This window comes from Xenopus laevis, chromosome 3L (assembly GCF_017654675.1).
Source record: "Xenopus laevis strain J_2021 chromosome 3L, Xenopus_laevis_v10.1, whole genome shotgun sequence".
Taxonomy (NCBI): domain Eukaryota; kingdom Metazoa; phylum Chordata; class Amphibia; order Anura; family Pipidae; genus Xenopus; species Xenopus laevis.
Window position 1 is genome coordinate 57805865 of NC_054375.1, and position 27778 is coordinate 57833642.

General features: G+C 38.6%; 1 protein-coding gene across 5 annotated transcripts in view; it reads right to left on the reverse strand.

Moving 5' to 3' along the window:
* The window catches only part of cdk17.L (cyclin-dependent kinase 17 L homeolog), a 99107-nt gene that overhangs the window by 35488 nt on the left and 35841 nt on the right, over nucleotides 1–27778 (reverse strand). For all 5 annotated transcript variants that reach the window (XM_018252353.2, XM_018252355.2, XM_018252351.2 and 2 more), the window contains one exon: nucleotides 14043–14193. In XM_018252353.2, coding sequence (XP_018107842.1) covers nucleotides 14043–14160 — 118 coding nt within the window. In that variant the 5' untranslated portion in view covers nucleotides 14161–14193. The remainder of the gene's footprint in view (nucleotides 1–14042; nucleotides 14194–27778) is intronic.

Below are 27778 nucleotides of genomic sequence, written 5' to 3' on the forward strand. Positions count from 1 at the left end.
GACAATGACCCAAAACACACCAGCAAATCCACCTCTGAATGGCTGAAGAAAAACAAAATGAAGACTTTGGAGTGGCCTAGTCAAAGTCCTGACCTGAATCCTATTGAGATGACCTTAAAAAGGCGGTTCATGCTAGAAAACCCTCAAATAAAGCTGAATTACAACAATTCTGCAAAGATGAGTGGGCCAAAATTCCTCCAGAGCGCTGTAAAAGACTCGTTGCAAGTTATCGCAAACGCTTGATTGCAGTTATTGCTGCTAAGGGTGGCCCAACCAGTTATTAGGTTCAGGGGGCAATTACTTTTTCACACAGGTTTGGATTTCTTTTCTCCCTAAATAATAAAAACCCTCATTTAAAAACTGCATTTTGTGTTTACTTGTGTTATCTTTGACTAATAGTTAAATGTGTTTGATGATCAGAAACATTTTGTGTGACAAACATGCAAAAGAATAAGAAATCAGGAAGGGGGCAAATAGTTTTTCACACCACTGTATATGATGATTTCATAACTTTGCTATTATTGTTGAAGGCTGATAAGGTTATGTGAAGGGCTACACTAATTGAATTCTAAAATTAACTAAAATTTAAACTGTAGCATTTGTTTTCAGGTTTTTAGCACCCTCCCAGGACTTTAATTAAGGCAAGCCTGAGGTCAGCTGAAGCACAAGGATGAAGGATTTGTAACACTGTTATAAAGGCAGCTAATAAGGAATGTGGAGAAGGCAAGTGCAACCAGCTTCACTGGTGTTGGTCTTAGTATATATAAATATTCTTAATATTTATGTTGCATTAGCCTTTTGAACTAGTACAAAAATAGACATACTGATCTAATTTCATAACAGTAAATATTGAAGTTCGGCATCTGTAAGTATGTAAACCCAATGGATTTTTAAATTCATATTAAAGTCATAACACTCACACATTACTACTGAATAAATTAAGGAGCTGTTTTGCTTTTTCTGCATGCATTCAAACTGCTGGTGAAAGCCTATGCAGCAAAGCGAGAGGTCACAAGTGAAACAGTTTTAAAACAATAATGTCTATTATTAGAGCAGTGAGAATAGTTTCAGAGAGGTCAGCCCTGTGTCTGGAAGAAACAATTTTATGGTCTAAGCATGCAACTAGAAATATCCACACCTAAAACCCAAAAAGGCAGTGAGCATTATAATGCGTCTGTCACCGAAAAAAGGCTATTGGTAAACCTTTAAGCAAGTCCTACCATTAGCATTAGCATAGTGTGAAGACCTGAACTGCAACATATATTTCTGTCTTTCCTTCCTGCGTTTGTTCTATTTTTTAAATCTGCTGTTATAATAACATCCCTTTTAGAGAGCCAATAAATTCTGTAAAAGAAAGGTTTTGCTTAAAGGAGTTGTTCATCTTTAAATTACCTTTTGGTATGATTTAGAGAGTGATATTCTGAGACAATTTGCAATTGGTTTTCATTCTTTTTATCATTTGTGGTTTTGAGTTACTTAGCTTTTTATTTAATTTCAGATATCTGGCTGCTAGGGTGCAAATTACCCTAGCAACCATGCACTGATTTGAATAAGAGACCACAATAAGACCGCAAATAACAACAACACTGTAGCCTTACAGAGCATTGATTATTTTAAACGGCAGCAGTGACCCGTATTTGAAAACTGGAAAGTCAGAAGAAGAAGGCAAACAGTGCAAAAATTATAAAAAGGGGGGGGGGGAATGAAGGCCGATTAAAAAGTTGCTTAGAATCAGCCATTCTATAGCATACTAAAAGCTAACTTAAAAGTGAACCACTGCTTAAAATATGTGCAACAGGAGAAAATGAGATACAGGTCAGAAAAAAGAAAGAAAACCAGTAAGTAAAATATAACCATGCTACAACAGTTTGAATACAAAAATAAACTGTTTGCATTAAAAATAAAGAGGTCAGTGTATTGTGCAAGACTGCAACAACAAAGCTTATTATTCTTTCCTCCAAGCTGTCCCGGGAATATTTATTGTCAATTCCTAGAAAAAGTCAGAAGGTTTATTTAGGAGCAAATACATTCTGAAGTCAACCTATATTTGGAATCAGTACAACTAGCCAACATGACCATCTGAACTACTGATTTTGTAGCCACCACTACCAGACACCAATAATATAGATAGGCTGCATCATTTCCTATAAAGGACTCTCATTAGTCATAGGGCAGTCACCTCTCCTGCAACACATTTACTACCGGCCTGAACTGCAGAAGTGTGCTCAGCTCTTCCAATCCAGGACTGCAACTACTGAATCTTACCTTTAAAAAAAAAAAAACACAGTATACAATAGTGAAGATGAATTTACTTGGGTATACCTTAACAATTGTTTCTGAAACCTTTCATTCCAACAGGCTAAATCTGTTCAAAGATGTGCGAGAGGAGAACAAGGCTAAACTGAAAACAACATCATGTTGTTAAATAGAATTTCCCACCCCTCAGATACTGATATTCTCATTCCCCCTAAAGCTTCTATTTCTATTTTCAACTCTTTTGATCGTATATCTGAGCTGGAAGTCTCTAAACTTCTATCCTCCCCATCAACAACTTGCTCACTATCCCATCACCTCTATTAAAACAGTGTGCTCCTGTCCTCACTCCAGTACTTACTCATATATTCAATTCCTCACTAACTTCTGCTACCTTCCCCTCGTTATTCAAACAGGCCTGTGTCAAGCCCATTCTGAAAAAGGCTACTCTCTCTTACCGCTAGTTTCTAAACTGCTGGAACGTCTCGTCTTCTCCTGTATTACTAACTTTCTATGCACCAATAATCTGCTTGACCCTATGCAGTCTTGCTTTCGACCTGCACACTCCACTGAGACTGCCTTATGTAGAGTTGCAAATGATCTCCAGACTACTAAGGACAAAGGGCATTACTCTATTCTCATTCTCCTGGACTTATCTTCTGCTTTTGATACTGTTAACCATTCTGTTCTAATGCAAGTTCTTTAATTTAATTGGTATCCGTTATCAAGCTGCTTCCTGGTTCTCCTCCTACCTTTCTGACAGCTCCTTCTCTGTTACTTTTGCAAACAAATCCTCTCCTCCTATTTATCATAATGTGGGGGTGCCTCAGGGTTCTGTACTTGGTCCTCTCTGTTGTTCTCCTTGTACACTCTCTCTTTAGGAGACCTTATATCTTCATTTGGCCTAAATATCACCTCTATGCCGATGACATTCATATATATTTAGACACTCCCTCACTAACCCCTGACGTTCAAACCCAGAAAGACTGCCTAGTAGCTATCTCTTCCTGGATGTACCAACGCCACCTCAAGCTCAACTTGGCCAAGACTGAGCTCATGGTCTTTCAATCCAAACTGAGCCCTTCTCTTCCTTTTACCTTTACTATTGATGGCATGACTATTAATCCGGTTAACTCAGCACACTGCTTAGGGGTCATCTTTGACCAGTCCCTCTCCTTCTCTAACCATATTAATAATACTGCCAAAACCTGTCGTTTCTTCCTCCGCAATATAGCCAAGATACACCCATTTCTTTTGCAAACAACAGCCAAAACACTAATACATGCCCTTATCTTATCTCGTTTAGACTACGGCAACCTCCTCCTAACTGGTCTTCCTGACTCCCATCTCTCTCCCCTCCAATCGATCTTAAACTCTGCTACCAGGATCCTTCTGCTCTCTCCTAAAAGGGAACCTGCTCAACCCCAACTAAAATCTTTAGCGTGGCTGCCTGTTAAGCAAAGGATAGCATATAAAACCCTTCTACCAACATTTAAAGCCCTTCACTCCTCTGCTCCTCATTACATTTCTTCTCTTGTCTCACTATACGTTCGTCTTCTCTTCACACCATCCACATCCACTGTCATCTCTCGTCTCAAACCCTTCTATCTTGCTGCTCCTTACCTCTGGAATTCCATCCCTGAATTCCTCCGTAAGGAATTCTCGCTTAATCTCTTCAAGAAAAAACTAAGTCTACTGTGAGTATATATATATATATATATATATATATATATATATATATATATATATATATACATATATATATATATATATATTCCAAGGACTTTGATAGAAAGATCGTGCTTGATTTTATTTCAACGTTTCGGCTCCTACACTTGGGCCGTCATCAGGAAGTAGTGCGGTTTCAATTTTGATGTTTGTATAATTGATTATAAACAGCACCCAGGCATTTATTTTGTGATTGGTGGACCAGCTCTGGACTATATATATATTGTACTTTTATGCACTGTACAGCGCTGCGGCTCCTTAACAGCACTTTACAAATTAGTTATACATACACATACAATGTGTTGGGAAGATTCCAAAGCATGACAAATGCAGCTACCCATACTGTGATATCATCATGTTCCAAGTCTTTTTTGGTGTAAGGGAAACAACTTACCGACGCCATTCCTTGATCCAAGATGGCAGCACCCTGTCCTCCCACATGGTTCTTCCTGGTCGCAGCACTGTGACGCCAGCTGATTGGACGCCAGCGCTGGAATGGACGCCAGCATTTGAACGCCAGCATAAACACGCCAGCGTCAATGTCTTCACGTCCAATTTTGGCACCAAAGGAGGCCTATTTAAAGGAGCCTGAAGACTGCAACAATGCCCAAATATAGGTTTCGCTTTGTGCATTCCTGGGTGTGATTCTAGTATTGTTATATTGGTTCTCACCTTCAAGCAACAATTGCCTTGCCTCATTAACCTGTTTCATGTTGAAGCGCTTGGTGATCAAACTGGAACCTAATCTATTTACAAGAAGACACAAGCCCTTTGGCAATTTTTTTTACTTTCAACTACATCTCTACTCGAATATCAACAGACATAATCTCACATCAATAGCATACTTTCAGGGGTGATGCTTGTGCTGATGCCACCCACCTTAATCCCTGAATTTACATTTCTCCTCTGCTTGGAGAGGGGGAGCGCACAGCTAATGCAGTGTATTCAACACAAAAACATATTTATAAGAGCATATACAGGCTGTACATGCTCACATAAATACAGTATAATGTTTTTGTGTTGTATAAAACCCTATTGTTGCTGGTCTTTTTGGATATTTTACTTCATTTTCCCATGCACCCGGGTATAGAGCAGAAGCGGAGTGCCACCCTTCTGGTTATACACACAGACTAAAAAAAGCACCATGAACTTTACAAGGTCCGAATTGGCACTGAAACATGGGTTGCATATACAAAAGATTTGAAAATATATTTTTTTAATTCAGGACCATTCGTGCTGGTTTCCTATATTTCTCATATACAGTGGAACCACAATATTGTATACCCTGAAGTTTCCCCTCATTTTACATAACTTTTTGTGGTCCCACCAATATATACTGTATAATATATATGTCTGAGTTTACATTTTCTCAGATTTTACACGTTTTTTAGCTTGTCCCGTGAAAAACGTAAAATAGGGGTTCTACTGTATTATTGACACGCACAAACATAAGTATATATTGAGGGAGAACGATAGATAATACACAAGTTTCAGCATAGATATCAGATAAAATATATCTTGATATGCTCAGCAATGTAATGTGTCACGTGATTTTACTGAAACTTGTATTATACAGGTATGGGATCTGTTATCTTGAAATCAGTTATCCAGAAAGTTTGAAATTATGGGAAGCCCCTATCCCATAGACTACATTTTAATCAAAGAAAACAAATTTAAAAAAAATGATTTCCTTTTTCTATAATAAACCAGTACCTTGTAAAACCAGCCTACTGGAATTATTTAATGCTTAAATCATTTTCTAATAGACAAGGTATATACATCCAAATTATGGAAAGATCCATTGTCCGGAAAACCACAGAACAAGAGCATTCTGGATAACAGGCCTCATATTTGTAAAAAATACTACTGTAAAATACAAGGCTATTAAAAGTTATCTTGAAGTCCCATGAGGCCTTTGGACTTTGGAATAGGGGGTACATTATTTAATGTATACATACAGGTAGGGTATGGCATTATATGTATGAAGTAATGATGTGTGGGTCGACTAAAACTCAGCCTGTACTTGACCTAACCCGGCCCATCAGCGCCCGTACCCAACCCTAACCGGCGTGCTCCTTCATTTATATGCCTGCCCCAGCCCACTGTGATGTCATAGAAGGGATGGGGCACATTCAGCAAGAGTATATGTAAGAGGTGGAAGTGGGGCAGTAGAAGGTTGTGAGTTGGGCGGACATAGGCTAAAGTTCAGCCCCCACCTCAAAGACATTGTGCACAAGTCGGCCCAAACCCACCTGACCCAGGGGCTTTGGGCTGGCGCTAGTATGTAGGCACCACCATTTAATCTCTACCAGCTTCTCTAAAGTCATTTTAGAATTGATCCACTTATACAGTCAGGAATGTAGCTAATCAGCATTAAATAATAAAAAGCTGAAGACAAAAAATGTACAAACTTACTTCCCTATAGTTACTATTTCGGCAGAACAGTATAGACTAGTGAATCCGAAAAGGGGCATGTTTTTTTTTTCACAAAGAAGGGATGGTTTAAGGTGGATTAGGTGAATGTTTCCATGTAACTTGGCTGCACCTGAAATGTAGTCTAAAACATGCTGATGCTTTCTTTAGGAATGATGGTATGTACTGTAAGAGAAGCACTGGGAAACAGGTTGATGCAGTGTATGTTTCATCGTACATTTAAACAATCATTTCTAGATAATCTCGGTCTCATGATAACGATTGGATCTTTTAAAAATCTTTACATCTATGGCCAGCTTAAGTGTGGAAAACGTATTTGTACACTTTGCTTTTTAAGGGATTTGGGTGCAAGGGCCTTGTCCTGGGTTAGTAAGTGAAAGCCTCTTTGTATTAGTAAGTGCCGGATTGGGTTACGTTTTTTGTTTTCTGTTCTCCCTGCAAAAGCGTCCAATAAACTGGCCAAAGACCAGTTATGCTCAACTGAATTGTTTGTGCCTCTGTTTTGGAGTGTCTGGAAGTGTACGCAAAGGTCTATTCCCCAGCGAGACCACAATACAACTACCTGAAATCGCTACAGTACATACTGGGTTTATTTCCCATTCTTCTAACAAAGTCATGCTTCTATTTTCTCTAGCAAAAGAAGGCATAGCCATTTTTCTCAGGCACAGAGAAGACTTTCTAGATTACAATGATATTTTATTTGCATGTATACTTAACACTGAGCATTAGCTTACTGAACAAGATTTTAATGGATTAAAAAGGAATGCAGCCTTTTACAGAAAGTGAACTGAAATACAGAGCAAGCAGTTCCTACATGAAGGTTTACGTAGAGTTCAAGGGAGTGTTACAAGCTCATAAATGAAAACCAACCCACGTATAAAAAAATATTATGTAACGAAAACAAATCTGCTACTGGTTCCCAGGTTAATATCTAATGTTGCACAGGTTCATAGTATGATAAAATAACTGAACGATTTAAGTGATTGCAGTGATTTTCGTGTGCTGTGCTGATACAGGATTTCAGTGCCACATGAAAAGGAGACCTCATCCGTGAATTTAACAGCAGAATAAGTCAGCAGAATGAGTTTTAATTAAATAAACCAACTTCTGAGAACTAGGAAAGTGACTGTAAAATAATCTTGTAAAACTTTGATGGCATAGCAAGTACCTGACCTGCAATGTTTAAGTCCTTAAGAATTTAGGTACAGGCTGCTAACTAGTTAGCAATTAGTAGAAGCACATAGGAGTTTTAGGAGGTGGGGAGCTACATTTGGATATACTCCAGTGGATCTACTTCTCTACATACAGTTCCCAAAATGGTGATCAGTGCTGGAAAGCTCAGTAGTTCATTAGAGCATAAAGTATCACATGTAGGTCACACACCATTGTATCTGAAATTCCGCCTTCGAATTATATTGCTGCCCATTTCACAATTCTATAATCTGTATTTCCTGACTGAAAATTGTGCATCAGGCACAATTACTTCTGAAAAACAAGGTTGCGTTGTTGGTGCAAACATTGTGGTTTGTTGCACTTTTTATTCTTTATGTAACTGAGCCCTTTTCTCTAAATAGTATATTCACTTTCATATAAACAGCAAAATATTTAGGTAGAAAACTCGTCTATAAATCAGAGAAAAACAAGTCTGACCTTCAGTTGACTGGGAGTACTATTTGTACAGTATACGTTGTGGTGTTATATACATATGGGTTTTAAATTGACAAATTTACTTGCTTTCCTATGGAATTAGAACAATGCGTTTATTTCATTCCAGATATAAAAAAGCAAACACTTGAAATGTATCTGTTGCCCTATGGGGCACTGCTGAAGATGGGCTCTGTATATATGCTATCAATCTAAAGAGCAACTCACAGGGAGCAAAGATAAAGTTTGCTGATCTACAGAAATAATATTGTATTAATACACGGCTTCCATGGGGATATTCTTTCCTTACTGGATATCAGGCAAAGGTCCAGTATTAGTGATTTAGTCAAGCTACAACAACTATACCAAACAGCTGCTATCAACAAAACAAGATGTTGCTCCCAGCTGTTTAAACTGCCGTCTCCACAGTGGCCAAACAGTAGCGGCTGCAATTTTCTGCCAGATCTGCCTCAGTGCCACCCCCAATAAACAAATAATAGTTGCAGTGTATCACAATGATAGTTGCTATTATTGTTTTGCTTGAACTATACTGTAAAGTCTTACTTGGCAATTTATCCATACACGTTCACAGAATATTCTCAGTATTGTCTCCAGTCTTATTTTAGACTTGAGCATGTGCACTTATATGCCCAGAAGTAGTTTTCCTGGACATGCCAAGGGGCTGCAAATGGAACTGAATGACAAGTCACAAGGAACATATACAAACAAAGACAAATGCCATGTGTGTATAACTAAACCCATCAATATGGCCAATATGAACTTACTGTAACAGTAGAGAGTTTCAAGACCCCTATGTAAGTACTGAATCAGACCTTCAGTTGTTGACCACAAATGTCTGCAATGTTGGATCATGTCAAGTAATTTTTGGAGTGCCAGTGACCCTGCACATGCCCAGTGTGTTCTGGGCAGCTGTTGAGATTGTAAGCTTAGCTGTCATTAGAAAATCACAAGCTGCAGAGTGGTAATATGTGGCCCATAACTCTATAGTTGCAATACTGGGGATAATTATTACATTCTGATGCTGGAGATCCCACTTATGGGATAAGGGCACTTTGGATCAGTGGTGTAACTACCTCACGTCAGGTGTCCCTCTACCAAAAAATCCTCAGGGGGGGGGCATGCATAACCACAGCAGCAAACTGCACCACCAAGTACATGATCACCCACCCTGCTTTCCCCACCAGTTAGCAAAGCTTGCTTTTAGGTAGGTAAGAGGCTTGGAATTAGGAACAGGAGTGGGGCGAGTGGCTGGGGAGCGGGGAAGCTGGTTACTAGGGTCTGCTTTATCTATAGTTACGCCACTGCTTTGAAAATTAAGGCAACTTGATAAAATATATACAAGTCCAAAGTGCCCTTATCTAATAAGTTACTTTGTGAATTCTGGTTAGATCTTTTAGATTAATATTTTGTGAGAGCTCTGAAGCTGAACTCAGTCATGCGCTCAGTAAGATTTAGTGAGATCTAATCATAAGTTAATCAGACAAATAGAAGATTTTTCAGTTCAGTTAGAAGCCATTTATCGCTCTATTTGAGTGGCATTATCTACCTGTAAAATATCTTAATCACAATCCGCTGAACTCATGGTAAGCCTCAAGAAATATTGCCCTTTTAACATCCCCTTGATAACAAAAATTATTATTTTTGGCAAGTAAATGTTCTATAATTTCCTCTCACCACCTTTAACTATCTATAGGAAATTATATTGTAATACACAAATGTAAAATATATGAAAAAAACTAGAGCTGGTAGCATGCCGGATAAAAGGCTGGATTCATTTAAACAGGACACATTTATTTTATCCTTCACATGGCACAGATTGCAAGGTCTGCCTGTCTGGAGAATGATTTGCTGTGGTATTTGGCAGCCAAAGACATTACAATATACAATACACTAGGAAAGTCAGTTTGACAAAAGGAACTGCGGCTATGTGGTACAGCAGTAAAAATATTCAATGCCATCACATTCTTTGAATGGTGAACTTTACCAAGCTGAGATTCTTTAAACCTTTCAGTCAGATTTCTCTGTCAAGTTTTAATGAATGTCTTGTGCAAGAAATAGCTTAATTATGCTTTGTTAAGTTTTTGTTGGAGGACAGAATAATACAATTTGTAGTATGGATGTTTTGCATGTGGTATCTGGAGCTTGGACACACATGAAACATTGTCCTAGCAAAGCTTTTCATTATTTTACCTATCAAATTAAAACAAAGTATTTCAAATCAACAAAAAGTTTTTTGTTATTTCTTGAGAATCACAAGGCAATATGGGAAATTGAAGCTATTCCATCCTTGCAAGGTAGATAGTTACCGTAGATTACCAGTGCACATTATTCTACTGAAGAATTGTATTCTATAAAAGTAATCCTTCCGTAACTTGTATATTTTGCGTTATAAATCATTGATTTGTGTCTTTTTCCTGTTATCTCTTATCACGGTCTACCAAAGACAACCCTTTATGTCACACACAGTTTTAAGCCAGAGTTTTTAGTCAAAATAAATAGCGAGAATTTTTATTGCAATACAAATACATTCAGCACAAATATTGCTTCTGGATGCAAAGCTAATTACCGTATATACTCAAGAATAAGCCGAGTTTTTCAGCCCCCAAAATATGCTGAAAAACGCTACCTCGGCTTATACTCGGGTCAAGCGCAAAAACGGTCGCCGGCGTCTAAGAATGGTCGCCGGCGTCCAAGAATAGTTTCCAAGAATATTCGCCGGCATCCAAGAATGGTCGCTGGCATCCAAAAACGAGACTCGGCACCTCCAATGGGAGCAGAAACCCTCAATTTTTTGATTGAAACTTACCAGAAGCTGCTGCATTTCTCACCCTAGGCTTATACTTGAGTGAATAAGCTTTCTCAGTTTTTGGAGGTAAAATTAGGTACCTCGGCTTATACTCGGGACGGCTTATACTCGAGTATATACGGTAAATGTTTTTATTATCATTTTAAAGTTCTTTAAAAGAGTAGCATGCATTTTTGTTAGGGTCACTGACTGTAAAATGATACAGAATTCCTTTGAATACTCTGTTATGGCAGAAATCCATATTTATAGTGCTTATCTGCTTATCATTTCTGGCACATAACCCTTATCTATTTCAATAACAGGTTATATTTTATCATACAATCATAAATGTCACCATGTTTTATACATGTTTGCATTTCCACATACACACAACTGCACATAGTAATATCAATTATAAATAGTGCCCTGTTATATTACTTGTGTCTTCCGACATATATACTGTTACAGGATCCGTTATCCGGAAACTCATTATCCAGAAAGCTCCGAATTACAGGATGGCAACCTCCCATAGACTCCATTTTATCCAAATAATCCAAAAAGTTTTAAAATTATTTCCTTTTTCTCTGCAGTAATAAAATAGTGGTTGTACTTGATCCGAATTAAGATATAATTAATCCTTATTGGAAGCAAATTGGGTTTATTTAAAGTTTAAATGATTTTCTAGTAGACTTAAGGTATGAAGATCCAAAGTAAGGAAAGATTGGTTAACTGGAATCCCCCCCCAAATTAAAAATCCACAAGCACAGGTTTTATAATGAGGTCTAGAAACACTTTATTGCATAAAGATGGATATACACAGACAGATGAAGGTATCTTAGCTGGCATACTGCACACTGCATAGCTGTGCATGCAGTGATGTTTAAGTTTTAAGTGGTGCACATTTTTTTTTGCAAAAACATGTCGGAGAACCAGAATAAAATCTGTATTGCTATCTATAAGGATTGCTGGAAGACTCCAGCACAGAATCAGGTCAAGAAATTCTTAACTGCAAACACGCCAGTGAATATTTTTGTATAAGAATTACTTGACAAGCACCTCTAACAGAGCCTTCAAGACATTCTCATAGATGGCAATAGGAGGCAATATGGGTAATTTTGTTGACACTGTTAAAGCAGCGCAAAAAAAAAAAAAAAGTCATTTGTCATTGCCTTAAGTGAAAAATACATATTATATAGATAGACTCAGGTTTTATGCTGAAGCTGCCAGTTGTAAGGCCACTATTTTCATTTTGCCACTATATTTGATAGATTGACTATATATCCAGAATGCTTGGCACCTGGGGTTTTATGGATAATAGATCTTTCCGTAATTTGTATCTTCATACATTAAGTCTACTAGAAAATCATGTAAACATTAAATAAACCAAATAATCTGATTTTGCTTCCAGTAAGGATGAATGTTATCTCAGTTTGGATCAATTACAACTTACTGTATTCTTATAACGGGATAAAAGGAAATTATTTTAAAAAATTTGGATTATTTGGATAAAATGGGGTCTATGGGAGATGGTCTTTCCGTAATTCGGTATACGGATCCTATACCTGTACCTATAACAAAAGGTTTGCTTTGTGAAGGAAGGTGGTAAGGGGTAAAGCATTTAATATGTAAAAACCTCTGTGTATTTAATATGTGAATATGCACATAAATCACTATATATCTAATGACTGGTGTGCAGATCTGTGAGGTAAGTGTATTTGTGGACGGACATTTCAGAAGTTGCATCCCTTTAGCAACGTTAACAATAATTTCAAAAATCCAACTGAAAAAAAAAACTAAACCACTATGCATTCTACTAACTATGAATGTTTGGTTTATCATACACATGTGCAGCCACATACATTTTAAAACAATTAATGAGTTGTTATTAAATCGAGCTGTCACTATTGTAATGTAGAGCCAGGGCTGAAGATTCTATGATCAACAACATTTAAATGATTAAAACAACATTTGTAGGTGTGTCCTGCAGGCTTTGTATCTAATACCGTATATACTAGAGTATAAGCCGAGTTTTTCAGCGTGCAAAATGTGCTGAAAAAGTCTACCTCGGCTTATACTCGGGTCAATGTGCAAAATCACAATCAATGCGCTCCTGCAATGTCCTCCTGTGACCCGCACGGCAGGCGTTTTCCCTGCACTATAGTGTTTGTTCTATAAATGGGCATGCGCCGATACTTGACCTTTCCCTTGAGTTTCCGGGCGCCGATGTGTAATTGCCCGCAGCTAGGGCTGGATTAAACAGTAAAACCGGCTTCAGAGGCGCATCTCTCTCTCTTTCTCACTCACACATTCTCCATGTAGCAGCGGCATTCAGCTTCCCATGCGCGCTCCTCCCAGCTCCGCACACACAGCGCACCAAATTGTTAGTCTCGCCTAAGATCGCCAAATTATTGCCTCAAGGTGTCTGTTTTCCGGCTCACCGTAGGGCCTGCTGCCTGCTAAATTATACGGCGCTTGGTTAGGGGACTTGATCCGGTGTTACAGAGGGGACCATCGGACAGGATTTCACAGGGTAATTGCTCCCGTCCCTGCCCCCATCTCTTCGCCATTACTGGAACCTGCTGGGGAAACTACACAGAGTACAGCAGTATGAGGAGCAGTTGTATCGCAATAGAGGAGCAGTTGTATCGCAATATTGGAGCCCATGTGAGTAACTGCTACAGGCCTTACTGGGGGGGGGCAGTAACCGCAGGGCAACAAGTGGCCTGTAATTAGCCCTACCTGTGACCTTGCCGCATGGCTCAGCCAGATAACTATAAACTGCATTTCCCAGCAGCCTCTTCCAGTCTGAGTCACACAAGGATTCTGGGAGTTGTAGTTTCAATGTAAACTCAGGTTTACATTGTCCTCCTAGTGACTTGTACCCCTGTCTGGTCATTGTTCAACAGCAGTATGGAATGTCAAGTGCTTTTGTTTCAGCTAAGAATTTCTCTCTCTCTCTCTCTCTCTCTCTCTCTCTCTCTCTCGCATTGCATCTCGTGTGTATGTACAGACATCACAACACAGGGTGTACTGGAATGCACCTAGGCTTATACTCGAGTCAATAAGGTTTTCCAGTTTTTGTAGGTAAAATTAGGTACCTCGGCTTATACGCGGGTCGGCTTATACACGAGTATATACGGTACATGGTTTTAGAACATTGCCAAAGCGTAGCTCTTACCGTTATCTTTACTGCTGTTTTCTTCAATGGTCATTTGTTCTGCCAGCTCTGACAGCGATTCATCAATTGTCTGGCTGCCTCTCAATGTGAGTGAAAGCCTTCTCTTGAATTTTTTCATATTTGAGATATAAGATATTCAGTGTAAAGGTCTCTGCAAGAGATCAAATGGACAGTATTAATAACAGGCAAAATAGGAAGTATTATTTATCAATATATTATGTTTTAAAACAGCACTGTGTTCTGTTCAATAAAGTACAAATTACAATATTTAATTAGAAAAACTCAAGTCGCCATATGGGGCCATAAAAAATATTCCCATGTAGCTGCACGCACAATATGCATGCACATACAAGCTGTGACAGCAAAGCAAATTGTGGAGTGCACAGGAAGTTTTGTGTACACACACATAATTCAGCATTTGCTTAGACTTCTGTTCACACATTTTTTAAAGGCAGCTACTATCTTGCTATTTCTTGAGCCGTTTGAAGCTACTATGTTGGCTGGCTAATGCTACCGGAAGCTACTCTGCTCAATCCTTTTATTGAGTATTTAAAGTCACAGAGCTGCTGAGGAAAATGCATGATATTAGAAGTGTAATTACAAATACACAATCAACTCCACAGAGAGCACCATAAAGTCAATGTTAAATTGGGTTTTATATCACCCATAGCAAATCATACTTCCCATGAGCGTCAACGCGCCAAAAACGTAACAGCAGTGGACAGGAATTTTTATGGGAAAACACTTCAATTGCGTAATCACACTAAAAGACAGATTACACTAAGGAATTGTTTTTCCAACAGCAAGTCCTGTTAGCAAAAATAAAAAATTGTGTACTGAGAAATTGAACAGCACCATCAACTCTTGAAGTATTTAAAAAGCCTTTATTTGTGCTTTTGTGGGCATCACCGCAACGTTTCAGGCCATGCAGCCTTTTATCAAGCATTGAGGCCGCATGGCCTGAAACGTTCTAAAATATGTCATATTTGGTTTCTACCTTTGTTAAATGTTTTTAAGTGTAATTCATGCACATCTAAGGCAAAATTGCATCATCAGAAAAAAAAGTAACTTTCAAGGGTTCAGATTCAGTTAGCTTAAGTAACAGCCTAACTTGATACCAGTCAAAAATGGTGTGATTTCCTGGATTTCGTGCATCCCTAATTTCCCCTTGCGCTTACTGCAACCCCATATTTTTCAGGGGCAAGTAACCCCTATCTGGTAGGTTAAGTGACCTGCATCTTAATTTTCACAGTTGCTGGCTGAAGCACCAGATGTCTAGTTACTGAAATATTTATCACTGATATGTGATTGGCACATTGTTCATTAGCAGGGGAAAATAGGGACATCTCTGCCATGTTGGAAAGTCATGTAATTACAGAACTTTGTGCTTCATATTTACTGAGTAACTATATTTGATTTAGTACTGAGGGGATTTCAAATAAGCTGCTTTGGAGGAGCGGTACCTTCAAAGCAGTGTGAGTATTAATGTAAGTTCCCTTGTGACTGTTTTGGAATGTATCTATAAAAGCTGTCATAAACAAGAGAGCAACAGCTGACACTAAACTAACACTGAAAATATTAAAATTGGGTCGGTGCCACATAGTCACCTAAATACTTGCTGATAGAGCTTGCACCAGTGAGATACAAGCAACTTTGGAACAGCATCAGGGAGGTCAGAGGTAGGGAAGGGGTCTTTTGGTTGCCAGCTGGTCTCTCTTGACTGAAACCACAGCCTATTGACCTCTGTAAATCAAAAACAATCTGCTTCTGAAAAGATATCTGATCAATTTGTAAAAAGTGAAACCGATTTTTAAAACATAAATATCCATTAAGCTGCAAACAAGATTGGATGACTGTATTCAGTCTAATAGCTTGGCCAAAATTAAATTGACAGTTAGACTTGATGCTGTTTTTTTGTGACACACACACAGATGGCCAAATAGCTCAGAACCAGTTGTTCAGACTGCTACACAGATGACAAACCTTCATATCAGACTGGATTCTATATACTGAAGTAATCATTCCAGTGTGGATTTGTAGTAATTCTGACAGAACTGCTCAGAGAGGATGGAAAACTGCCACCTCACCTAGCAGAGGGTTCAGTGCCTGCCTTGTTCAGTAAAACACTCCAAATTTATCTTGTGTAGGAAAACAAAATTCTAGTTCTACTCAGCCACAGACTAACTGCAATAATGCACAGGAAGACACATACAAAACAAATGTCTCTTTTACAAAGAGCTGGTGTTCCTGTGTGGACTGTGTTCATACTGCCCTATACGGAATATGTTGGCACTTTAAATATGTGTTAATATTTTTTTGGTCTGCAGAAAAGTGACACAAATGCACTGGTCGAGCAGATTGCAACTGTATTTTCATAGTTCGCGGCTGGACTCCTGTTGTGAAAACAATGATGTCAATAAACATGATAAATGCCACCCACCCGCTCCAACTTTTAATCATAAATCAAAAGTTGCAAGAGGCGTCTTAAAATCAAATTTTTACATGCATTTTCATGGAATCCCCGAATTCTTCTGCCCAAATCCTAATTTGCATATGCAAATTAGGGGTGGGAAGGGGGAAACATTTTTACTTCCTTGTTTTGTGCCAAAAGTCAGAGATTTCCCTCCCCGCCCCTAATTTGCATATGCAAAATAGGATCCGGTTCGGCCGGGCAGAAAAATTTGTCAGAATCCGAATCCTTCTGAAAAAGGCCAAATCCTGGCCGAATCCCGGATTCGTTGCATCCCTACTTGTTAGCATGAGTTTGTTCTGTTGGGCTTATGTAAAAAAGATGCATAAAAACTATTGGAACTTCCAAAAGGACACAGTGGATTTTGGGGGAAAAACTAGAGACTTTGCATTTCGCACCAAAATCCGAAATGTTCACACCGGAGCCCATACAAAGGTTACGGATGTGAAAGTAGAAAAATATACTGTTCATGGTGAAGGGCTGAGATCATCCCCTTTGCCTAAAAGGGGTGGTGCTGCTCCCAGTTAGCAGACAGCTAGACTATTTTCTGGGGTACCAAAATTATGTTGCAGAATCATTATGACCCAGAAATTCATTTAAACCACTTATTTATTATGTACCTTGTCGTTTTCACTATGTTTAATTGTACTCTGCTTCTTTTATGCCCTGCAGCTGCAAATGCGGTCTAGGGTCACTGACCCTGGCAATCAAGAAACAGTTTGCCTGATTTATTGATTTTTCTTGCCGTGTCTTTTACTATTTAGCTATCATTTTTATTTAAAAATTGTTCCCTGGTTGATATGGTAATTAACCCATAGCTGATAAACAACCATTTAAATTCCATGACTGAAAAAATATATAAAGAATTCAAAACAGAAAATAAAAAACAAGGCTGTCTAAAATGTGTGTAGGGTAGTACTACAAAACACAGAGCATTCCTCCACCAAATTGAGCATAAGGCATTAAGCATTCACGCGGGTGGTGCTCTCCTGGCACTTGCCTAAACTAGATTTGACCATTAGAGTGCAAGATAGTAAAGCTAAACTTATCACTTGTTTCCACTGCTGCAGGGCCAGTGGCAGAGACATTTACAATTCCACAGCATTACAACATATTTGATGCTTGGAAATGCAAATGGCATTGTTTGGCTTGTGTGAAGCTGGTATTCCATTAAAAAAAAAGTCATGCTCCCAACAAATAGTTCCTGTGCAAACATTTTAGTAGGAGTGTCCAGATCATTTTGGTCAAAGTGTAACATAATTGTATGGGTATGAAAACAAAATACTACTTTGCTTCTGGTCTAAACTACAGTAAAGGCCACAAAAGGCTAAAAACAGATCGGAAGAATAATACTTAGTTTAAGAGTCATCTGCTGGTATAGATGCCTTTGTTATTTTTGCCGAGGGAAGAGAATGACATCAAGACTGGTGTATAAAATCAATAGACGAGTTTAAAATAAATTCAGAACCAGTGTTCAGTGTCAAGAATGGCTTTTAACAAATGAACAAACAGGTCAAGATAACTGCATAAGTGTAATTGTTCTTCGTATGAATAAACATACATTATTCATTGAATATGTGCTTGTTTGGGGGAGGGGGGGAGAAGCGGTTGGGTCCCCTGTGAAAGTGCCAGGAGAAGCTCACTGGAAGCAAATGGTTGCATTCATGCTCTCATTATGAAGGGGGGGGGGGTTATTTGTTGAAAAGCCAGAAGATCCTCTGTGGGTTGAAATCTTTGCATTCGTTCTGCTTCTGTGGGGGAAGCAGAGGGTGAGTCTTGTTAAGGTGACAGGAGATCCTCACCGTTTGGAATGTGTTGCATTTCTGCTTCCTAATAAAGTTATACTGATCCCATTAGTTTACTAGAGTTGGCTTAGATGACAAAAAAGGTCCACAATGTTCATTCCAATAAAACATTCTTTCTACTGTAGCTTAATGTCACAAACATCAGGCTGATGATTAACACCCAAAAGTGTCACTACCATAATCAGCAATATATATCTTGTAAACACTGTCTATTAATGTCACTTGTGTTATGTGAATGCCTGACACTTGTGTATTTCAAAATATATTACTGACACTGATTTAATAACACCCAGAATTAGTACTAGCCTGCATTTTCTCCCTGGATACTAGTAGAAAATCTAATCTGACCTTATTCACAGTTTTTCCCCCTGTCAGTTCAAATGTGTTTTTAAACCCATTTAATGGGTGGTTCACCGTATCTTTAAGTATGTTATAGAATGGCTAATTCTAAGCAACTTATCAATTGGCTTTAGTTTTTTTTATTCTTTATATTTTTTGAATTATTTGCTTTCTTCTTCTGACCCTTTCCAGCTGTCAAATGGGGTCACTGACCCCATATAAAACACAGATGCTCTGTAAGGCTACAAATGTATTGTTATTGCTACTTTTAATTACTCATCTTTCTATTCAGACCCTCTACTATTTATATTCCTGTCTCTTATTCTAACCAATGCATGGTTACTAGGGTATTTTGGATTTTGATATTGAAAACTGAACATTTGTTGAATAAAAAGCTAAACCACAACTCAAACCACAAAAATAAAAAACAAAAAACAATTGCAAATTGTCTCAGAATACTGCTCTCTACATCATAATAACAGTTAATTTAAAGGTGAACAACCCCTTTAACTACAACACTTGTTTAGGGGTAAATGTGTCCGTAGCCCAGCATAACTGAGTTTGTGACTGTGCACATACAACAGAAAGCCTCAAAACCCATGTACAGGCTTGTACACTGTAAAAACATCTCATCCTCATCTCAACACAATTGCTTGCAATCTTTTATGCCTTTATGAAAGCCTAGGGTGCATGCACACTTACAAGATGGCAGTAGTTGAATATAAGATACATATAATCAATAGCTAAATGGCATCCTTTGACTTACAGTGCAACAGTGTGTAAGGCACCAAACACTAACGGTCTGGCCACATGGGCAGATTCGAGGAGATTAGTCGCCAGACGACAACTCTCCTCTTATTCGTGGCGACTAATCTCCCCAATCTGCCTTCCCCCGGCTAAAATGTAAATCGCGTGGGGGCAGGCAAATGGAGTGCTTCATTTACCGAAGCCGTCTGTAATTGCCTCACGAGGAAACTTTCGGCGACTTTGGAAAATGAAGCGCTCCATGTGCCTGCCCCCAGGCAATTTACATTTTAGCTGGCGGAAGGCAGATCGAGGAGATTAGTTGCCGCGAAAAAGAGGAGATTTATCGCCTGGCAACTAATCTCCCCAAATCTGCCCGTAAGGCCAGACCCTAAAATGTTCTGCTACTAAAAATATTTTTAAACCCTGAGTTTAGTTTAAGAAGGAATAAAGCAGCTAGAAGGAAGCATGCACTGACAGCTCTATATTTCCTGGGGGGAAAAAACAAATGACAAAGTCAGAATGACTTTTCAAGAAACACAGAGAAGCACATAATATGTCATTTCCTGTTTAGTGGACAGCAAGAATACAAATTCGCTCAGATATTTAAACTATTCCAAACTGAAGAATGCCAGCAACAATATCTGTAAATTAAGGTTTTTTTCCCTTTAATTTCTGTTTACTCCAAACACATTTAATTTGTAAATAGCATAACAAGATGTTTTATTCAAGAACATTTGTTTGGCTGTCCCTGAAACGTGCACATACTTACATTAATAAAACATGATTATGATAATAGACCAAATATGAGACCATCTGCATTACTAAATCATGCACAATAAAGGAAGTGCAACTTTTATTTTTTAATCAACTTAACTATTTAAAGTAAGGCTGGGATGCATTAGTTCATCATGCTGGACAAACATATTATAGGAAAATTAAATGAAATTTTAATCAGGAGACCCCAAGTACAGGCCACCCTCCCTTTCCCAAGTGCAAAATGACTGTCAGCTTGTCTTTCAATACTCTGCTCTCTGGCCGAGATCACCGACCAGAAGCATGCTTAAGATGGCCATAAACGTGCAGATTATCATCATTTATTTCATCATCATCATTTATTTATATAGCGCTGTCAAGATACGCAGTGCTTGGGCTATATCGGACGAACGTTCATTCCAATCTTCCGACCTACAACTAAAGGTGGCCATAGACACACTGATAATACCGTACAAAACTAATTTTCATCCGATATTCAGTCCTTGTATGATAGGAGACAAGTCAACCAATTTCGGCAGAAGACTTGGATATCAGTTGGCTTGTCAATTGGGCTGGTCTGAAAATTTTAATTGGGTGCCTTTGAAAGCACCCAAACATTGGCCATTGTTGGTGCTGAATTGTCAGATACAGGTAGAATTAAATTATTTTGACCTGTATATCGGACTATTCAACTCTACACATGCGTGTTGAAACAAACAATTTTTCTTGAAAAGATCTTTTCCAGGAAAGAGAGTAATTGTAACGTCTATAGCCGCCTTTAGATATCAGTCAGCTTGTCTATCGGGCCGTCAGAAAACTTTTGATTGGGCGCCTTTGGAGGCATCTGAACATCGCCCTTTGTTAGTGCTGAATAGTAAAAGTAGGGGGGGTGGGCGTACACTGTTATATATATGTATAGGGCAGGGAAAACCAATGAAAGTGTGCAGGCACGACTCATGCACTGGAATTCAGCAGTAAGAGAATGTGCACTGATTAACTTCCTTTCATAATCACAGCCATGACATCACTCCGGCAGGGAAGGTGTTCAGCAGCTGCATAACTACTTTCTGTATCAGGGAGTTGAAAGTAGAACAGCCTTTTAGCGGAGGCGTGCTTGTTTTAACGTGATGAAAAAGCAAAGAAAAGATATAATGCATTTCGACAATTGTTCTTTTATTTATCACAGTGGTTCTTCTACTATGACATGGCTTTGGGATAAACAGTAGACTGCAGCATATATATATGCCTTCAAACGAAGAAAAAGAAAAAGATCTGTAGGTGTTAGAGCGCATTTGCATTATTTCTGTATACATCTGCTACCATAAAGAATTGTGCCCACAACACAAGTGTGGAAGTCATAATATCAATAGATATACAAAAATACATACAAGTATGGCCAATCTAAAGTTTTATTTCTCAAAATCATTACCACTTGTACCTATTTTAAGCTGTATTTGGTATGAAATCAATTAATCAAAGCTGATGGCACTGGTTTTAAAACCTGCCCGATTAGTCCAACCCTCAACCCAGGAAAATATTACATGATCAATTTGCAATTGGTTTTCATGTTTTATTATTTGTGGTTATTAAGTTATTTAGCTTTGAATTAGGCAGCTGTACAGGTTCAACATGCTGGTAGCTATGGTCCAAATTGACCTAGCAACCATGCATTGATATAAATATAGGATTGGAATATGAATAGGAGAGGGCTTGAATAGAAAGATAAAGAATACATTTATTTTTTTAGATGGGGTTAGTGACCCCGATTTGAAAGGTGAAAAGCCAAAAGGAGTCAAGAACTATAAAAAATAAATAGCAATTGAAAAGTTGAATAAATTACTCTATGTATGCTTAATAAAAGAATTGTTTAAACCCCCCCCCCCCGGCCAAATGCCCAATGAGTTGAATGGGTAAGGCTGAAAGTGGCAGTACATTCCCCCATGCTGAAAAGCTGTAGTACCAGTGCTATCAGGCATTACCCATTTACATTAATGAACCAGTTGACAAGTTCCTGTGGGCCATCAGCCTGAATAACTGTTACATTGCAGCTAGTGTAAACAAAAAATAAACAAAAAAAAACCCCAGAAATGAAATATCTGCACTTTGCTCAAGTGGCTTGAGAAAACTCTACACGTATCAGTTTGTCAATTTGGCTGCTAAGAGTTTGTCTTTCTACACGTTGGCCTGCTTAACTAGACAGGTGATAATTACCTGCTGCTGCATACCTTCCTCTATGAATTTTTTTCTCCAAGAAAAAAACTGTGCAAAGAAAACATGACAAACCTAGCAGGCAGCTGCCACTTTAAAAATTCCTCTTTTCAACCTACACACCCACAAGTCGATCAGTAGAACTTAAGGCACGCATTTCCGGCCCAGAAACCTGTGCAGCTCACTTGAAACCAAGGTGTTTTCTGGCAAATATCAAGTAAGCATTGGAAATGTAGCTGCATATTTTTGCTACTAGGAAAACAACCATCATGACTAACTTCTTAGAATACGAACCTCTTAGGATAAATATAGATATTATATTTGATGGCAGCGGTACATTATCAAAACTGTAATCATCCAAAATATCCTGAAAAGGATCAACTTAAACACTAATCACTGCACATACTCCCTCTATTATTCCAATGGTTTTGTCCATCACTGTTTATTTCATGACATTCTTCATCATCCCCTATCTATTGCAAAACACAGCCAGTTCCCATGGCACTTATGGATTATTCATAGGCTACAGAAACCAATCCTTCTCCTTCGGTACTCAGAGATGAAAAGGGAACAAAACTGCCCTTTGAAGCACACATTAGCAGAATAGATTCTCTAACAAAATGCAGAACTTTATCAAACCATTATAGAATTCAAAATATGAAATGCTTTGCAAAAGTATTCAGCAAATCACTGAGATTAGCAAATATCACATGTTAAGACGGCCATGTATGGGCCGTTAAAATATGCTGATTCAGCTCATCATCACCAAGACTGCATCTTATAAGCTTGGGTATGAGGCCCTAAGGAGGGTCTAGCCTACCAATATCTGGTAGAAAATATTGAGCAAGAATAATATTGGCATTTTGGTTTGGCACACAATGTAACATCGATGTGACTCAACCAGCAAAAGGCAAATGTCCTACTGTGGTTCAGTTAAAACCATGATCTTTATAATTGTATATATGAAATTTGGGGTACACAAGCCACATTCGATTAACATGATGTAGAGAAAATTTGCAGGGAAGAATGGGCCAAAATCACTCCTGAACAGTGCACAGCACTCACTTGCATACTGGGCATAAGGTTGCCACATTTCTAGAACAACTATATCAACCTGGGTGGATAATGCCATATATGGGTTGGGTTGTGATACTGAGTGGGCAGACTTGTGATGCTGAGGGGGCAAAATCGTGTTATCAAATATTGAATTGGCTGGGGTTTTGGAGAGATAGGAGCTAGAAAGGGGCAAATTAGAGGTGGGTCTAGGGAAAGATTGACTAGTAATTACAAATTTACCAACAAATACATTGGCAATACATTTCTAACACCTGCTCCAGCATTGGCTGGTAATTTACTGACAAAATAGGTGGCAATAACTGCTCACCTTTCCCAGGCTAGGTAGACAAAACCCCAGAGAATGTAGGAAAAAAAACCAGAAGATGCTGCATCATTATTGTGAAACGGATAAGCCCAGGTTCAGCAGCTCTATGATAATCACCGTCCAACAATTTTTTCCCATTATCTGATAATGCTGGTGCATTTCAAAAAAAACCTCTCCAATGTGCCTCCTTCCTGACTTCCAGTCCCTGTTTTAATTCTGTTGTAAAAGCTAAGTAACCCTGTACTTACTCACTTTGTAAAAAGCGTTCTTGAAGCTTATCGAATGTATCATCTGCCAGCCAACCGGCCAGGGAGAGAATTCCACAACTTCATAGCTCTCACTGTAAAAAACTTTTTTTTAAATGTACTTGTATACATACATCAATTCTCTGGAATACTTGGTGTTATGCTTTGCTGAATAAAGTGTGAAGTGCAACGTACAGGGCACATGGATGCTACAAAGTCCTGATATTTTTTAGCAGTGCTCAAGATTTTCACCCAACTGAAGACAGCAAATTGTGAGTGCAACTAATGTTAGCTAACAATAAATATTGTCCACATTGGAAAATCACATACAAGCTGCTTGTGTGGGAACTAATACTGCATTTTGGTTAAAACCTAGTGAACAAATCGAGAGTTTACAGCTTCTAACTTCTATATTCTAGTGAGAGCCAGCATTTCCATTCCAGTTTTAATGCTTAGCATCACCGGTGCTCCTGTGCTGCTGTTTTTGGTATGTGTAGAGCTCTCGCCCACTCCAAGTGTAGGCGTTTTTTCCTACAGTATGTGGGCTGCAATCATCACCTATCAGCAAGGCAAGCCTTGAAGTCTGCACAGGCCCTTGAAAATCTGATAAGAATGAGACATTCACTGCTTCTGCTTTTTAAGGCAATGTCTGAAAGGGTTGTTTCAGAGCATTTTAGGGTTTTAGCACATAAGTTTAGTTGGCCACGATAAATATTAACTACCCCGGGCGATCTTATTCAAAAGCTTTCCCATCAGCAGTAATGTATATCACCTGTGGGAAAACCTACATGGCACTTTGTTTTAATGAAGTCACCCAAAGTTTCCTTGCCAGGCACCTTTTGGGGCCCAAAGTTTCCTTGTCAGGCTCCTTTGGGTACCCAAAGTTTTTTAGCACGGCTTCTTCGATAATTTACCACAATTCAGTCAGATCACCACAAGTAATAGATTTTACTTCAAGTGAACATCTTAATGGCAACTCTTCAGGATATGTTGCCCACATTAGACAAACCAAGGGTAACAAATCTTATCAATCTTATCAGACAACTAAATGCCTGACTTAATGCCTGGTTATACGGGGGCAGATTTCATTTACCAATTGGGGCCCTTCAGAATGATTTGGCAGCTTATCTGACTGTGTATGGGGCCTTTTGTCAATCAATATCTGGCAGGTTTGATTTTCCCATCAGACAGATTGAGGTCCGCATCTGCACACCTCGATCCGACCCCCATCTTGGCGGGAATTATCAAATCACTGTCCCTAGGGCCAAATGATCAGATCAGCCTAATATTTCTCACCTCAGGGCGGGCATAAATAGCTGCTTGTGTTGTGACCTTGCCAACCGAGCAGATCTTCTAATGTATGGCCAGTTTAACACTTGTGTTTCAGGTGGTTTAACTATGTTTTTAAACTTTATTTATATTTACAATAGAAGAGTTACCCATAATCTAAAGTCTGCTACATCAAAAAGAACCTCAACACACAGTAGAACCCCTATTTTATTTTTTTCAAAAGGACAAAAAAAATCAGGAATAATGTAAAATCATGGAAATGTAAACCATACTGCTGCAGAGCTCTGCTGTAGGTGCATTGAGATCCAGATACATCACCCGCTTCCCCTATCAGCAGTTCTTAAAAGAAAAATCTAGCTGACACGGCTTCTATATGACAATGCCCAAGACAAAACAATACTTCAGCACCTTATGACTCAGGTAGTGTATTAACCGATTATGGCATGCTTGAAGGCAAGTTTGAGCACTAACCACAGCACATAATGTGCATCAGAAATAGGTTTCTAGTGGGCAGCACTGGGGGTCTAAGGTTTGATTTCAGCCAGGGCAATACTAAGGTTGTATGTTCTCCCTGTGATTGCAGGGGTTACCTCTGGCTGGTTTTATCCCATATTATAAAAACATACTGGAAGGTATTGGCTCCTGATAAAGTCTAGTGTGACAGGAACTTTGATTGTAAGCTCTTCTGGACAGACTCTGTGAATGATATACAATATCTGTAAAGTACTGCTGCATATGTAGTACAGGTATTGGACCTATTATCCAAAATCATCGGGACCTGGGGCTTTCCGGATTACGTGTCTTTCCGTAATTTGGATCTTCACACTTTAAGACTACTAGAAAATCATGTAAACATTAAATAACCCCAATAGGCTGGTTTTGCTTCCAATAAGGATTAATTATATCTTAGTTGGGATCAAGTACAAGCAACTGTTTTCTTACTACAGAGAAAAAGGAAATCATTTTTAAAATTTTGGATTATTTGATTATAATGGAGTCTATGGGAGACAGCCTTTCCGTAATTCGGATCTTTCTGGATAACGGGTTTCCGGATAACGGATCACGTACCTGTAATGGCACCCAGGGCTGTTACAGGCACTGCGCCACATTTATTTTTAAGTAGCTCAACAACACAGCATGCTACATGCAAAATCAAACTCAGGACCTCATTGCGAAAAGGCAGCAATATCCAATAAGACACCGTGCTACCCATTTTATTTATTTTAACAATACAAAGGGGGAAAGGCACTGCTGGTTTTAAAGCTTTCTGGATAAGAGGCTGCATTCCTATACAGCAACTGGAGAGAAGATTCCGAGAGCAAAGCTCATGACATGGCAAATTAACAGCTCAGAGTTTCCAATGTCACTGCTAAAGGCACTTACAGATTTCCTGCTGAGCAAGTCATGTATTAATGTATGTTCTCGGCAAGCTCAAGGCCATAGAAATGTTATTGTGTATCACAAGGTTAAGTTGTTGTGTTGGCTAGTGAGAGTGGTCATCAATTACAACATGATAAGAATTACGGGCAGCGCTTTGACCTGGTATTTTCACCCTCGGCAAGTATCCAAAAATATTATAACCAACTGGCAATTATATTTCAGTTTGATCAAGTGGTCATAAAGTTTGTCATGTCTTTGAACTCTGCTCACACAACATACGGGGGAAAAAACAACAAATTTTTAAAAAATTATTTCCTTTTACTCTATAATAATAAAACAGTAGCTTGTACTTAATCCAAACTAAGATATAATTAATAGGGATGCACCGGATCCACTATTTTGGATTCGGCTGAACCCCCAAATCCTTCGCGAAAGATTCATTTTTTAGTTCCTTGTTTTATGACAAAAAGTCACGAGATTTCCCTACCCACCCCTAATGTGCATATGCAAATTAGGATTCGGTTCGGCCAGGCAGAAGGATTCGGCCGAATCCTGCTGAAAAAGGCTGAATCCTGGCCGAATCCCGGGTTCGGTGCATCCCTAATAATTAATCTTATTGGAGGCAATCCCAGTCTATTGGATTTATTTAATGTTTACATGATTATCTAGTTGACTTAAGGTATGAAAATCTAAATTACTGAAAAAGTCCAAATTACCCTAGCAACCATGCACGGATTTGAATAAGAGACTGGAATATGAATAGGGGTCTGAATAAAAAGATGGGTAAGAAAAAGTAGCAATAACTATAATGAGTAACCTTACAGAGCATTTGTTTTTTTGGTTGGCGTCAGTGACCACCCCATTTGAAAACAGGAATGAGTCAGAACAAATAGGCAAATAATGAAAAAACAATAAAAAATAAATACATAATGAAGACCAATTGAAAAGTTGCTAACAACTGACCATTCTAAAAGCGGACCACCATTTTTACAGAACTGCATTTTCTATACATTTCTTCACTTATAAAACCTGCTACAGGTTTAATGTCAGTGATAATAAACCTACAGGCCTATTGCAATTTGTGATATTCAACTTCAACAATGCAGCTATTCTCTTGC